The sequence below is a fragment of the Pongo abelii genome, chromosome 6 (genome assembly GCF_028885655.2).
Source record: "Pongo abelii isolate AG06213 chromosome 6, NHGRI_mPonAbe1-v2.0_pri, whole genome shotgun sequence".
Classification (NCBI taxonomy): domain Eukaryota; kingdom Metazoa; phylum Chordata; class Mammalia; order Primates; family Hominidae; genus Pongo; species Pongo abelii.
The window spans coordinates 26,953,586-26,970,295 of NC_071991.2; the positions used below are offsets into that span (position 1 = coordinate 26,953,586).

The 16,710-nt window shown below is 40.9% G+C and overlaps 1 protein-coding gene across 6 annotated transcripts in view; it reads right to left on the reverse strand.

Annotated features, from left to right (window-relative positions):
* Positions 1–16,710, reverse strand: part of LOC100436015 (zinc finger protein 736) — a 308,914-nt gene that overhangs the window by 32,866 nt on the left and 259,338 nt on the right. For 2 of the 6 annotated variants that reach the window (XM_024241336.2, XM_054560530.1), the window contains exon 1: positions 9,657–9,778. The exons of 2 other annotated variants lie outside the window; for them this stretch is intronic. Coding sequence is in view for 2 of the 4 variants with exons in the window: in XM_009242762.4 (XP_009241037.3) it covers positions 9,657–9,659 (3 nt within the window). In the remaining 2 variants the exon portion in view is untranslated. Of the gene's footprint in view, positions 1–9,656; positions 9,995–16,710 lie in introns of those variants that run through there. 2 more of the 6 variants (XM_009242762.4, XM_024241335.2) reach the window with 2 other exon arrangements.

Consider the following 16,710-nt stretch of genomic DNA (forward strand, 5'->3'; position numbering starts at 1 on the left):
GCATGATGTGCAGGTCTGTTACACAGGTAAATGTACGTCATGGTACTTTGCTGCACAGATCAACCCATCATCCAGGTATTAAGCTCACACCCATTAGCTGTTCTTCCTGATGCTTTCCCTGCCTCCTGACAGGCCCCAGGGTGTGTTGTTCCCCCAGTGTGTCCATGTGTCTCATCATTCAGCTTCCACTTATTAGTATGAGAGCAAGCAGCGTTTGGTTTTCTGTTCCTGTGTTAAGTTTGCTGAGAATAGCGGCTTCCAGCTCCATCGATGTCCCTGTCAAGGACATGATCTTTTTCCTTCTTATGCCTGCATAGTATTCCATGGTATATATCTACCACATTTTCTTTATCCAGTCTACTGTTGGAAGCAATGTGGGTTAATTCCGTGTCTTTGCTATTGTGAATAGTATTTTTGTTTTACTTTTAAAAACAATATACTGCTTAAGGTTAATTGAAAAAAATACATTTTTAAAACATACTTTGAGAGCACAGAACCTATTGAAATGTAATCACAAGTGTTTCATGCTCAATAAGCAACTGTAGTTTAATATTTGTTATGAATATTTGTTGACTGTGTTTCAAAATTTCTTATCCGGTATTTTAAAAAAATTTTTATTACTTCAAATGAGTGCCCATAATATGGTAAAGATATAAGAGATTTCAAATAAAAAAGAACTCACAGAATTTACATGTTTCGAGGAAAATGTCACAGCTGTAATTGGTTGGAATTTACATAAAGGCAGATGTCTTTATACAAACACATAAGACAGAAAAGCAGAGCAAAACTGTGGTTTGCACCAGGCAAGATAAGGAAAAGAAGAAGGAGCTAAAGAAGTGAATCCTGATAAACAGTGTGGTTAAAGACTGTAAGTTTAGGTGGCCCTAGAAAGGCCTTACTAAGAATTAGGAGGTTTTAGTAATTAAGTAATAGAGAGTGACTAAGTAGTTTTGTAAAGAGTAAACAGAAAGACATACATTTTTTATAGAATTAAAATGTTGATGGTCCTACTAAACTATTATCTAATCTATTCCAATAATTGACATATTCTTATTACTGTTATTTCAGTTAATTACACTAATAAATATTTTAATTTTCAAGTCAGGATATTACTTCTCTTAATATACTCAACAATAAATAATATTATTATTATTTCTGTTTCACAAATAAGAGCTGTGAGACACAAAGAGGCTGTGTAACTTATAAAAGTTGACTTTTTAATTGTGGGAAGTTTCAGGTCCTTTTTAAAGCGAACTTTCTTCTCTATTAGATGTCTTTTGTCACATTCTCAGCCATAATTTTAGAAATGTCTGTATCTTCCACTCCTGCTCACACTGTATTTTGATGTCACGAGTTACTATCTTAACACTTCTTAGAACAGTGCTTGGCATATTGTACATAGCATTATCAAACATGATTCCCAAAGGAAAAAAATAAAAATATAATTTCTATTTGTAGATGATATACTATACCTAGAAACCCAAGAGATTCAACAAATACCAAGATTTAGCATAGTGGCAGCATAAAAAATAAACCTGTTTATAAAATAAATATAAAAATTGATGTTCTATCATATTGAGATACCACTTCACACACATGAGAATGACTATTATACAAAAAACAACAGCATAATCCCTAAAAGAACAAGCGGTAAAAAGAAGAGGGAGAAATTAGAATGATTTTTAATTCCTGGTGCAAATGTAAAATGGTGTAGCCACTATAAAAAACAATGTGGACATTTCTTAAAAAACAAACAAACAAACATAAAATGTACCTTCTTCTATGTTTAGAACATAGAATTATATGATCCAGCTATTTCATTGCTAAATTCATAGACTGTAGTTCAACAACATATAGCTTATCACTAATCAATGTTATTTCTGCAAACTAACGAGAATTCCTGACAATGGCCAACTATTTATTCTGCTTCTTACTTTATAAACCGTATTAAAAAGGCCAAAGTTCATATCTTAGGTAACATGCATCTGAGTCTTCCAGGCAGTTGTCCTCACCTTGGCTGAAGTAAATTCTTTAAAATTTTATTTTTTTGCCCCTGCTTCTTCCTTTAGATTGATATTTCTGGTGCTGTAAGCAGGATTCAGAGGGACACCCCCAACCATCAACATCCCTCTTGAACTGAGAAACTAGCCAATGAGAACCCCTTGTATTCTTCCAGCTCCCAGTACATCGTTGAGTGTAAGGGGTGAGTCCTCCTGAATTCAGATCTCCTTACTATTTCATGAGGTCAAGACTTTGCTTGAGCTGTTCTTTTCAACCCTCACTTTCTAGACAAAAGATTTCCATTTTTGGCTAAAGTCAGGAGATTTTAATTTCAATATTTTTAACTGCTTTCTCTGCTTCTGTCTCAAGACAGAAAATCTGGGTCATAATACTGGCACTCTAGCCCTGGTGGTTTTACTTCTTTTGTTCTAAAATTAGGTAACATGCTTTAAAAAACACAGCTGTTTTCTATTGTTTCTAATTTGAACTTGACTTTTTGGGACCTTCAAATTAAAAGGTGCATGGGAGTGAATTCTCTCATCGCAAAGAGAAAAGGCAATTTCTTTAACTGACTCATTTGGGTGCTCTAGGCAACTACAGACTTTGTAGAGGTGTTAGGATGATTTTCAACGCTTTGTACCAGTCTCATAGGGTCTTCCCAAAAGAAAAACACCTGCAGAGACTTTCAGCTAAGCTGGAAGGTGAACATAAGCATTGCTCACCCAGCACTATAATCAGCAATTCTTGGGTGACACCTTGAGGAGTGATGCTCATACACAGCACACTCAGACCTGGTACACTGTTCTGGCCATGATCACCTTTGAAAAGTTTCTAAATTATGGAAAACTGATCATCAAAACCATTCTTTTCCTTCTAGGTAACATCCCTTAGAAACATAAGCTGAACTTATGTATAATACCTATGGAGCTTCATCTTGCAAATGCCTGGGTAAATGGACTGACATGACTTCAGATGACCCCAAAATGCAATGACAAAAATGAAGGTCTTTTGACATTTCTAAATTAATATCTTTCCATGCACAATTGGAAACGGCAGGTTTTAGAATGAAATTTAATGAAAGGCCTTCTTTCTGTTTTGCCTGGCTAAATTCTAGTAAAAGATTTCAAAGTACATTTTAAGAGGGCTCTTCCACTTCCTCAAAAAAAAAAAAAAAACCTTTTAAATGTTCAAACTGCCTGTTTGATTGCTGCAGGATTTGCAATACATACTTTAACTTTTTCCAGTCTTTTCTCAGTCTCTCAGAGATGTAAATCTTACCATGTATTTGAAATGTTAACATCCAGAGAATTAGCAAAACAGCATTCTAGCTGAGATCAAATTGGAAAAAAAAAAATTGAAGTTTTTTTAGACCAAACCTCAAAATTTTATTTCTCAATGAATTATCTCTAGCTTAGGCAAAAAAACATTACATACATAATAATTAATTACGAATGTATTTGTTTTTATTATTTGATTTTTGCTCTTGACCTTCTAGAGTCCACATTTGTAAACTTGTCTACTCCCACAGACAGCTTTCATTCTCCTGTTTTACCAAGCATTTCTTAAAATCTTGTGTCTGGCCTTTGTGGGTAGATGGTAAGCTGAGAAGCTGAGATGCTAAAAAATGTGGCCTGAAAATACAGATTGCAACCCATTTGCAGTAAGCTGTTCTTAGGAGAAGTTTTGATTACAGAAGAGCTACAATTTTTTTATTTCTGAAGTTTTAAAGTCATACAGGATTTCTTGGATTTGGCCTCATGAATGTTTGTGTTGGTTTTTAGTCACTAGTTCAGGTATACCTTTAATTTAAAATTTCAGTTTATATTTACAGTGTAATAGAAACTTTTGTTGTTTTGTTTGTTTAGTCTTCTCTCTGGAACTAAATAAAACCATATACTGTGGTTTGGAAAAAAGAAAACTATTTACTGAAAAACTTCAAAGAGAAACAGCTTTGAATAGTGATTACCCTAGGCCTCCAGTAAACAAAAATGCCCCATCTCCAAAATTCCTTCTTGATGTAAATTTTAGAAAGAAAAAGATAAATTTTAGAAAGAAAAAGACAAGTAAAGAAATGTTTTTGTCTGAGCGCAGTGGCTCACACCTGCAATCTCAGCACTTGGGAGGCCGAGGCAGGCTATTCACGAGGTCAGGAGTTCGAGACCAGCCTGGCCAACATGGTGAAACCCCGTCTCTACTAAAAATACAAAAAATTAGCCAGGCGTGGTGGCAGGCACCTGTAATTCCAGCTACTTGGGAGGCTGAGGCAGGAGAATTGCTTGAACCCAGGAGGCAGAGGTTGCAGTGAGCTGAGACCACTCGACTGCACTCCAGCCTGGGCAACAGAGCAAGACTCTGTCTCAAAAAAAAAAAAAGGAAGAAATGTTTTCTATTTACCTGGGTAAAATCTAATTTTAAAAAATTTAAAAGCTCTACAGTCAAAAGTCCATTTATTTAAAATTGACAGTCAGGCTTAGTCAGGCATATATATATATATTTATATACACACACACACACACATACATACATACACATATTTTATACATATACACACACACACACATACATATACATATGTATTTGAGGCCTATGGTTTTCCCATATAAGGTCTTTAGTTAACTGAATTTCTTTCTCCCTAAATTAGCATCTCTATGTGCCTGCTTCTTCTCTTGGTGACATGATTTTTGCCAAGGATAATGTAAAACTTTAATGGCTTTTTGGAAAACAAAATCTTCTCAAACTGTCTCCTCTGGAATTAATTCTTCCATTTACTTCTATCTGTCTCATGTTCCAGTTAAAATCTTTTGTCACTATAGAGGACAACTAAAGGAAACTTCTAGGAGCCTGAGACCCCTTGAAGAGCACAGATAAAGTGCCACAGGCTTCTCCTTTTTGGCAGGGTACCTCTGTTTTTCCTCATGAAGCCCCCAGAGTTGTGGGTAAACAGGTTCTTTTGAGGTCTGAAGCTCTACTCCCTTTTACAATGAACTCCCTCTCTAGGGCTTTTAGATACAAACATGAGTAAGTTATATGTTGTGTCTATATGTATATATGTCTATAAATGTCTTTGTGTATTATCTACATGGTACTGAATTAACTTAAAGATAACTGCTCATGAATTAAAAAAATAAGCCCAATATTTTTAAGCATATGTGAATTGAGTAAATCTTTTGGCAAACATGACTAGTTTAATATTGTTAGTTTAATTTAAAAAAATGTCTTTTGACTTCTCAGCAAAATATAAACTTTAAGTTTATTGCTTTTATGATACTTGTTCAACACGGTAATATAAAAATGGATAATAGGAAGTTTAACTTTAGATGAGTAGATTAGTCTGTTTCATGAGATTTTACAAAAATAATTGTTAAGAAAAAATAAATAAAACATGTAAATGGGACAAAAGTTTATAAACTTACAATACTGATTGTTTTGTAATGTGTTTAGTTTAAATAGTTTCTCAAATCTTTATGGAAACTATACTTGTAGACTGTTGCTAAGCTACATTAAATGATGGCTATTCATTAAACATCTAAATTATCTCCAAGTAAGACAAAATGCTAAGATATTAATTTTTAAATATAAGTTTAAGCTAAATATTTTTTGTTTCTTCACAGAAACAAGATATTTAGATCTGTTAGTATGTCTTATTCCACATTAAAAATGTTTCCATTTAAAATCCTGTTTCTAAAAATTATAAAATATATATTTATAAAATTTTAGCACATGACTAATAGTTAAAATTGCTTACTTCTCAGGCTTTCACTATAAATTAAGATTATTAAAAATTAAAATTCTGCCTAAGATTAATAACTATTGTTAAGGAGAGAAACAACTTTACATACACAGTACAAAGAAAATGTGTTTCTTGATGAAAAAAAAAATTTTAGAAACAGACATGAGGACGTGGTTTTTCTTAAAGAAAAGGCAATTTTGCTGAGTTTAGAGGTTATTTAAAAAATACATAAAATTGAGAGAAAAAAGATAAAGAAAATGAGGTAAACTTAATGGATATAGAAAGCTGGAGAAAGAAAGAGAAAAATCAAATTTTAAGGGGTTATAAAAGGTTTATAGAAATCTTGTATGGTCAAAGCTGATTGAGATTGAATACATCTGTTTATAATGCTTTCCTAAAATTAGCTTTAATAATATAAAAATAAAATTTGATTTTCTATTTTTATGAAGAAGATTTACTCCAAATTTGTTGGAATGAACCATATTAGATTTTCTTGGCCAGTACCTGTGCCACTAAATTGAAGGGTAATGTCTTTTAAAATATCTGGTCACTGCTCTCTCTATACATAGCTCTGAAAAAACTCAGCACTGGACGAATTCTCTCTAACTTTTCCACAGGCAAGGCCACCAATCTGTTTTAGATTAAGATTCTATTTGAAAAAAATCTGCTAATTATGTGCCTGGCTTTCAAAAAACAGCTTCATTCATTTTATTGGAAAAAATATTTTTGCCTTGGTGAGGTGTCACCTCCCATGAACCCATGATTAAAAATATTTTTATAAGCTTAGAAAAAATTACTGATAAAACTGTTACATCCATTGCAGCTCAAAAAAAAGCTACTGATTCACGGGCTACAATTATACTAGACAATCATATTGCTTTAGGTTATATATATTACCTGAGCAAAGATATGTATGTATGGTGGGAAAGATCTTTTTATTGTGTACACATAAATACTTCCTATGAAGTAGAAATTTTTTTTAAAAATGAGTTGGCCACTGTCACAAATTCTCCACCCTGCACAAGAGAGAAACTGATGTTTTCATGAATGTTTTGTAATTTACGTGTTAATCTACCACACTTTCTTGTAGAAATGTATTTATTTTTCTGTAGGCATCATGAGAGAGACATTTCCTCTGTCTTTTCCCAGGTAGCATTCCCAAAGCTAAGCCGTGGGATTCTGTTTGAAATCATGCTAAATAGAACAGACCTCAGAATCTTACTATACTCACTGTGTGAAATATAAAAGATAAATGAAAATTTTCAACCAATGGAATATAAACTATTTTTTTCTAAAATCTACCTCTTTTCTCTTAGAAAACATTTTTTTTTAAATCTTTCAAGCTCTAATGATAAAATCCATTATACAATTAATGAAAAACTGAAGTTGAAATAAGTGAACATATATATTGAAGATGACAAACACGGGGTGAAGCAGTGCTGACTGGAACACAGATGTATTAGACTCACGTGTCAATCACTTGAGAGATTGTCCCACCCCCATTCTGCTCACTAAAGTACTTGATCTTCACTCTCCCAAAAGACACTGCACTTGCCCCCTGTGTGGCGGATGTGTATTTTGCTTTGCAAATTTATACACTCCCTCACTAGGGTGGGTCTTTCCTGTACTTTGGGACAGTTATTCTCCTTCACAAGCCTGAGAGAAACCAGAGGGCAAGATGCATTTGTGCCTTTTCCCCTCAATACCAGCACCTGATTGGTTGACCACCAATGTGTCTGCAAGAAATGAAAACTAGGATTGAGGGGAAAAAAATCTTAATGTTAAAGCAGTTAGCTTTTTAGACGAAGGGTATATCAGGAAACTGCTCTCCGCACGAGGGCATCCAGCTGCTCCCCTGAGAGGCTCCACCCAATACCTCAGGCTCTTCTCTGAAAGGAGATGACCCAGGGGCTGATGTTTGCTAGACACTCCAAGAGACATGGTCCTTGTGGGTATCTTGGATCATCTCCAGTAAGTTGTAATACCTGGACCAGGAAAATACAGGAGAGTGGCTGAGGACACATCACCCTGCAAAGGTTCGAAAGACATTCTGGGAAGGTGCGCGTGCCTAGAGAAGATGAGAGGACATGCGCAGTGTCAGGTGACTACTCTTTGCTTTTCTGTCCTGTGAAATACGCACAGACTAATATATTAAAAAGAGCCACCCACAACTCTGTTAAACAAAAATAAACAAAATGCCACATCCGTTTTAAAATTAAATAAACAACTGATAGTTCATAATGTGATTTGGAGAGGGATAGCTGGCATTTGGGAATGTGGGAAAGAAATTGGAAATTTAGAATTTTCTACAGTCCCTAGAAAAGTTAGGCTGGGAGAACAGTTTTAGATTTGAGACCCTGCTTGCCAAACATTTGAAAAATGCAGAGAAAACCAACGACCCTGTGGAGCATTAAAATAATTAAATAGCTAGCAATTAGGCTGAAGTGGCCATGGTGCCCTGGGATTCTGCCTAAGGAAACCTAACTACGTCCAAGGAATTTCTGGTAAATTACTAACTTTGAGAAAAAACAACAACAAAAAAACAACTTAGGCTTAACCAACCACAAGCTGCCAATAAAAAGCTCTAATTACATAACCAGGACATTTCCACCGGAGGGCTGCAAATGCAATACGTAACTGTAACCAAACAAATATTGAATCTGGTTTGCTTCCTCATACCTCTTAAAAAAAAAAAAAAGCCTTTTGTTCCAAGACCCTCCTTTGAGCCCCCAAACAACAAATCATAGCTGGGTGTTCTCTGATTCATAAATTGCTGTTTGTGCAAATAAACTATTTGTATTAATCGCTTCCGGCATTACTATAAATACCTCAGACTGGGTAATTTATAAGAGGATTAATTGGCTCATGGTTCCACAGCCTGTATAGAAAGCATAACACCAGCGTCTGCCTCTGGGGAGGCCCCACCCAGAAAGCTTAAAATTACGGATGAAGGTGAAGCAAGAGCTTGAAAAGGAGGCAAGGTGGGGTGCTGTACACTTTTAAATGATGAACTTCAGGGAACTCACTATTGAGAGGACAATACCAAGAGGAATGGTGCTAAACTATTCATGAGAAATCTGCGCCCATAATCCTCCCACCAGGCCCCACCTCCAACATGGGGGATTACATTTAAATAGGAGATTTGGGCTGGAAAACACATCCAAATTATATCCTAAAGTTGCCTCAATTTAGGCTAGGGTGGTGGCTCATGCATGTAATCCCGGCACTTTAGGAGGCCCGAGGCAGGTGGATCACCTGAGACCTGAGCTCACGGAGTTGGAGACCAGCCTGAGCAACATGGCAAAAGCCCGTCTCTACAAAAGCAAACAAACAAAACAAAACAGGCGTGGTGGCCCACCCCTCTAGTCCTGGCTACTTGGGGGGCTGTGGTGAGAGGATCATCTGAGCCCAAGAGGTGGAGGCTGCAGTGAGCAGAAATGCACTTTAGCCTTCACTCACTTTAGGCAACAGAGTGAGACACTGTCTCAAAAATAAATAAATTTTAAAGACGGCCACAATTTTATTTTTAAAAGGAGAAAGGAGGGACTAGGGACCCCACGGCCCACTGCTTCTTCCACAGAGGCACTCCAGACCCTAAATGAGGATTCCCGTCTTATGACACTCCCATCATCCCCACACAATCTGGAGGAGGGAGACTCGAGACCGCAGCACAGAGCTGCCCAGAAAGGGCTCTAAGCTGGGGAGAAATTCGAGTTTATGGACAAAACAAGACGTAGGGTTTTGGCTGCTGGCTCAGCCCCTAATCTGCGATGGAGGGAAATGAGGATTGAGCTCTGACCGCGGGGACTCGGGAATGCAGACTCCAGACCCGACCGCGAGAAGGCCCAGATACCACCGCAGCCGGTTCCGGCCGGATTCAAACACCCTCTTCCCCATTCTCGGGACACCGACTCCACGCACTCACCATTTCCCAGTCTCCGGATGTTCCGCCGTCCTCCCTATGGATCTCCCAGTACCTGCAGGTCACAGGATAACAGAAGCTATGGTAGAGTCACCGAGGAACTCCAGGAACGGAGGAGATGGAACAGTGGAGACGCGAACTGGGATCAGAGCCCGGAAGCTAGGAGACAAAGGCCCCGCCATATTGAAGAGGCCGCCTCTTCCTCTGTAGCTGCGCACCTGATTGGACAGTTTCACGCTAGCGCCACTGATTGGCTAGGGCTCCAGGCCCCACCCGTTTCAATCCTAAGTGACAGAAGATGTAATCAGACACTGGGCTGAATGAGGCAAGAGCTACAGGTTTTTGCCTGCAGCATTTTCAGGCGAGTCCTCCCTGTGCTGGGGGCCTGGCCCTGCCTGAGAGACATTTGTATTTAACCTTGCATGTAAGATTATATCACTTTCTGATTATATTTACGTGTGTGTATATATTACATTCTGAATTATAGTTACGTGTATGCTGCAGGCTCTGTCTCAGCATCCTTTCTTTCCCTTTAGCTTCAGGAGATCAAAGTCCTCCAGGAGATGCAGCTGCTCCAGCTGGTTGCAGACAATTATCACCTTTGGTCTGTGAAGCAATTTTGGGTCTGCTTCCAATTAATGGAGTGTCTCAGTGAGACTGAGAGGTGAGGGCCTAGCAGATTGGTTAGAGGTGCCACTGGCCCAGGCCTCCCAAGACACCGTGTCTCTTTCCCACCAAAGCTGAGCCTGCCTGAGGACCTAAACAAGCATAGAGAACCAAGATGGGACCCTAGTCAGGGATAGTGCTGGGCTGTGGGGTAAAGTCAGCTAGGTCAGGGCCTCCAGGTGCGGGGAGGAGCTGGCCTCTTCTGTAGGGCCCCAGACAAGTCACTGCCCTCTTTGGGCCTCTGTTTTCTTATCTAAAAAATGTAGGGATGATGAGCCTCACACGGTAATGATGAGCTTCAAAGGAGAAAAGAAATTTGAGAGTGCTTGTGCCTGGCTCTTCCTGAGACAGATGATGATGATAACAATGGTGACGGCTACATATAACTGAGTCCTCAGGAGGCCCAGTGAGGTAGGTGTGGTTCCCATCACACTTTCAAGTTGAGAAACAGTCTCAGGGAGGCCTGGCTGCATGCTCAAGGTTCCACACACAGTGAGTGTTACAGCAGGGAATGAATCTAGAATCAGAACTTACTAGAGGTGGCAGGAGCACTGGACCAGCTTACTCACACCAGTTATCCAGGGTACCAGGTCAGTGTAACTGGGCATAACTGGGTGAAGGGAGCATAATATCACTGACCTTGTCCTTGACCCTTGCAGGTGAAGACACCCAAGTTGGCCACCCTAGAGAAGAAACCACAGAGAGCCCAGATGAGGCTAAAGCAGCAAAAAGGCAGGGTCCCTGTGGTGGGGAGGAGCTCCAGGGAGTCAGAGGGAAGAGCTCCTCCCTCCCAGCCGGAGGCCTCCACATCAAAAGAGCAAGGGGCCTTTCTCCCTCAGCCCTTCCCTCCCGTGGCAACAGTCCCTGAAATGCCTCTATAAGAGAAATCAGAGTAAAGGCCTCGAAGAGCTGGGCTGAGTGGATTTGGGAAATGGTGGTGCTAGGGACCACATAATGTTGTGACTTGTTAAAATCTCACCACAGAGTTAACAAGGGAATGCTTCATGTTTTTGGAGGCCAGCTAGGAAGAGGGGAGAGAGTTGGGGAAAGGAAGCTGCATGTCTTTGGCTTTTTCAAGTAAAAGATGTGGATAGGAGAGTCCAGGAGACGGGCTTATGAGATTTCAGGGACAGGCCTTGAATGGACACCCAAAAGTGGATACTCATCCCCATCACCACCCGATAGCACAGGGTGTTGCTGACTTTCACCTCCCCACTCTCTCTCAATGTTGCCCCAGCTGCTCACCTTCCTTTTCTTTCTGGGTGTTACATTTCCCTAGAAGTCAGCCAATGTTCATCAGAAAGGCCCCTTGGACCCTGACTAGGTCCCTTCCCCACACTCTTCATACTGCATTACCGCCAGGGCCACCAGGCTCAGGGGATGTGCACAAAGCAGGACTTGGGTCTGCATCAGGTTCTGGGGTTCAAAGGAGACAATGGGAGCTGAGGCTCAGGGACCTCCCACCCCAACTCTCTTTGATGACAGACATAAAAACTGAGGGCTCCCACTAAAAAAAGTGCTCAGCCAGGCCAGGCACGGTGGCTCACACCTGTAATCCCAGCACTTTGGGAGGCTGAGGCGGGTGGATCACAAGGTCAGGAGTTCAAGACCAGCCTGGCCAAGATGGCAAAACCCCATCCCTACTAAAAATACAAAAATTTAGCTGGGCGTGGTGGTGGGCACCTGTAATCCCAGCTACTAGGGAGGCTGAGACAGAGAATTGCTTGAACCTGGGAGGCGGAGTTTGCAGTGAGCCAAGATCATGCCACTGCACTCCAGCATGGGCGACAGAGGAGGCTCCATCCCAAAAAAAAAAAAAAAAAAGTGCTCAGCCACATACAAGCTGCCTGCCCTTGGAGAGGCCTAAGTTTACTATCCTTCCATTGGCACCATCTGAGGGAGAGTCTGAGTCCAGCTCAGGCAAAACCTCACTGGGCTTTGCAAGCAGGCAGCTGTGCAGCTTCACCACTCAGGGAACAGGGACTGGTGGCTGATGTGGCATCTTCAACATTCATAGGGAAGAGGGGCCTGACTCCTCAGCTCACAGAGGCAGCTGTGAGGCGCTCATGAGATGAAGTTTGCCAAGTGCTGAGATCTGAGGGTGTAATCCTGGATTCTCTTCTCCCAAGCCTCAGGATTCTGGTTCCAGCCCTGCCCATCCCAGGCTCACTCCCATCCATATAATCCTTTCTGGCAGGGTCTGCCATCACCAAATAACTGGAAAATGTGCCCAGGATGGAGGCAACACCCTGTGCCGTCGGGTGGTGATGGGGATGACTACTCACTTTTGGGTGTCCATTCAAGGCCTGTCCCCTGAAATCTCATAACCGCCTGTCTCCTGGACCCTCCATCCACATCTTCCACTTGTCCCTCCCTTTAGCTGCAGGAGATCAAAGTCCTCCAGGAGATGCAGCTGCTTCAGCTGTCTGTAGACAATTACCACCTTCAGCCTGTGGAGCAATTTTGGGTCGGCTTTCAGTTAATGGAGTGGCTCAGTGAGACTGAGAGGTGAGGGTCCAGCAGATCGGCAGAGGTTACGGAGAATATTTATTTTGGGCCAGCTGCCAAGAGCCTGTGGCCATGGCTCCCTGGTCAGTGTCAGGCCCTGCTGCATGATGACCCCTGGGACCCAGCACTCCAGCTGGGCAGGCACTGGGAAGGAGACTAGGGTGTGGCTCCTACATAGAGGCCTCACATCTGCCTCTGTGACTTGTAGCTACAACCTGTCCTGCCAGCTGGATCGCTTATCCCAGTAGGCCAGCAACTCCTCAAGGCCATGGAGAACATGCCATGATGAATCTTAGGAGATTCATCTGACTGCCTGGAGCAGCAGCAGCGAAGTGCCTTAGGGCTCAGTGACATTTGGGCTAGGCATGGGATCTGGGTGTCAGATTGCTACACTGGGCTCCCAGCTCCACCACTGACCAGCCCTGTGACTGGGGCAGAGGACTGACTGCTATGGTACTTGAGGCCCCATTGTCATAAATATAATGCACACTGCCAATTCCTTTTTCTCATTTATATGTTTATTTATAATCAACAGGTACTGCTGATCTCTGTTGGTGTTTTTATTGAAAATTAATAAGCATGTGATACATTTTTTATCATTCTTCCTCATGATTTCTTTACTATATGATTCTTCTCATGTGTGGTACTTAAGAGTAGTTAAATTCATAGAAACACAAAGTAGGAGACTGTTTCCCAGGTGCTACAGGGAGAACAAGGAGTTGTTGTTTAATGGGTACAGTTTCAGTTTCAAAAAATGGAATATGCTTTTTATATATGGAAATGATGGTAGCAAAATAATGAGTGTACTTAATTCATCTCAACTGAAACCTTTAAAATGGTTAAAATAGTTAATTTTATGTGTATTTTAACATAATGTATACAATTATATTATTTTTTAAGAGACAGAGTCTTGCTCTGTTACCCAGACAGGAGTGCAGGAGTGCAATTATCGTTTCCTACAGCCTTGAACTCATGGGCTCAACTGATCTTTCTGCCTCAGCCTTCTGTGTAGCTGGAATAACAGGCACATGCCACCGTGCCTGGCTAATTTTTAATTTTTTTGTAGAGAGAGGGTCTCACTCTATTGCCCAGGGTGGTCTAAAATTCCCAGCCACAAGTGATCCTCCCACCTTAACCTCCTAAAATATTTTAGGCTGAGCATGTTGGCTCATGCCTGTAATCTCAGTGCTTACATATCTACAGCAGGATTGATGAATATTACAAATATGATGTACAAAAGAAAGTATATGTAAAAGTATACATACTATATAATGTCATTTATGTAAAATCCAAAAAGAATATAAAATTGAGGTTTTGGCTTTCAGTAATAGTGGAGTAGCTTGTTGAACACTACTCTTACAAATAATGGTAAAATCTGGATACAATGTCATATATTGTTATATAGAAACACACATCTGTATATCATACATATGATATATGTGGGGATAAGAAGTGCATGATAATTTTAGCTGTGCCCACTGAAAGGGAGACAGGTATGTGAATTTGAATCCAGCCAAATTAACTCCCTCTTCAAAAATTAACAACACTCTTCAAAGGAATACAACAGGATCCAGAGTCTCTGTAAGTATTATTTATAGTTTTTAAAATACAATCTTAAAATTTAAGAGACATGAGAAGAAACACAAAAATGTTATCCATACACAAGATAAAACATAGGCATTAGAAGCTATACCCAAAATGTCCAAGATGTTGTTATCAGCAGTCAAGTATTTGAGAGCAGCTATTAAAACTATACTCATGGGGTGAAGAAAAAAAATTCTCATAATGAATGAATACATGTGGAATCTCAGCAGAGAAATGCACATTATTAAAAAGAACCAAATAGAAAGATAATGAAATTTTAAATAGTACTTTTAGGTTGATTCATAGATTAGAAAAAGAACAACAGAAATTATTCAATCTGAAAAAAAGAGTAAAAAAAGTTTGAAGAAAATGAACAGTCTTACCAATCTGTGGGCAGATTGTGTCCCAGAAAGAGTGAAGGGACAGAAAAATTAAATGGGGTGCAAAAGTAACAATAGCTGAAAACTTGCAAAAATTGGTCAAAACCCCACATTTTATATCCAAGCAGTCAACAAATTCCAAAAAGAAAATCCAAGTAAAATCGTACAAAGGCCATATTGTGATTTAAGAAACTGGCAGGACAGGGCTTCCAATTGACTTTCTAAAATTGCTAATTTTTACTAATTATAATGATGGAAAATAGGTTATCCTTGAGAGATTTATCTTGGAGCCAAGTCTCACGTATCAGGCACAGATGACTAAGGGTTATTAAAGGCAGATGACTTTCTAGCCTTGTTTTAGAGTTTTAATTTCTTACCTTGGAAATAAATTTGTTTCTTACAAATCTTGTAGTAAAAGTGATTCTCCAGAAAGATGTGCCCAGGATATTCTCTCCTGTTGCATCCTCCCTGCACAGAATTGAAGCTGTGTGTACTTCAATTTCAGAAATGTACAGTATGAATTACTTAGTTAATCTGAAAAACTAAAAGAAAAACATGAATTAAGATAATTACTGTCATGTTCCTTGAGCAAATTACTAAAAGTGGTTCCAGAGAGTTATTTAAAAATGATTATTAAAAGAGTTTTTAAGGGAGCCCTATTCAGGGCAAAAAGACATTGTACATTACCTCAGAACACAAACTTTCCTAATGTTTTGGGAAGGACCTAGGGTCCTGTTTTGTCCTTTTGGCCCGTGTTAACACTAAGACACCTGATTCCTGGGAACCAGCCTGTGTGGGAGTCACAGAGCGGTGGATGTGGCTCCCAAACTGGCTTAAAGGGGTCCCTTCTCTGTGCAGTTGAGTATTCTGATTGTATGAAGGAGTCAGGCCTTCCCCTGTGACATTTTCTCCTCTTTAGTACAGTGGCAGGCGCATCCCTGCGAGAGGCCTGACCCAGGTGTGTAGGCCAAGCAGCCAGCCTGGAAATCCAATGGGGTGTTCCTGGGGTACAGAGGAGGATCTGTGACAGTCCAGAGAGAGAGAAAGGAAAAGGTGGCTTTGAAGAGGCAAGTGCAAAGATACCAGAGATGGGGTATTGTCATTTTAGGCAGTTAATTGACGGTTTCACTTACCAGGGAGCTCCCATCATGGGCTCCCAAAAGGCCTGACAACTGCTAGGCCCGCGGGCCATTAGCTCCACCTTTACGGAGGGTCTGCACTATGCATGTCTGAAAGCCGCGTGGGACAGAGGAAGGGGCAGGGATGAGGGAAAGGACGGGGTGAGGGAAGGAAGGGAGGGTAAACCTAACTACGGCAACCTTGAGCAGGCTGGAAGAGGCTTCCTCAGGTAGGGATGATGTCACCATCACAGGCTGAGATCAGCTGCCCGGGCCACGCTGGCTCCCCGCAGGCAGGCGAGATTTGGGAATAGCCAGGATGCCGCCGCATGGGAGAACAGCTCTAGACGCGCAGAGGGGCGGAGTCCCAATGGGTGCCATCACCGTACATCCTGGAAGCTGTACTCTCTTAACCGCTCGTAGCCCGTTGGTGGCAAGGCGACAGTATTACAATCCCAGCATGCGCAAGTCTGGGGGCGGTGCGAAGCCCTGGGGACACGGCGGTGCGCGCCTCGCTAGACATGCTGAGAGTTGTAGTCTCTTAACCGCTCGCAGTCCCTAGGTTGCAGAACTGCAGGACTACAATCCCCGCATGCTCGGGGCTCGGGGTTTGGGCATAGCCTTAGAAAGAGAGGCTGGGCGGCAGGGCGCGGTGTTTTTCGCCTGTAATCCCAGCTCTTTGGGAAGCCGAGGCGGGCGGATCACGAGGTCAGGAGATCGAGACTATCCTGGCTAACACGGTGAAACCCCGTCTCTCCTAAAAATACAAAAAATTAGCCGCGCGTGGTGGCGGGCGCCTGT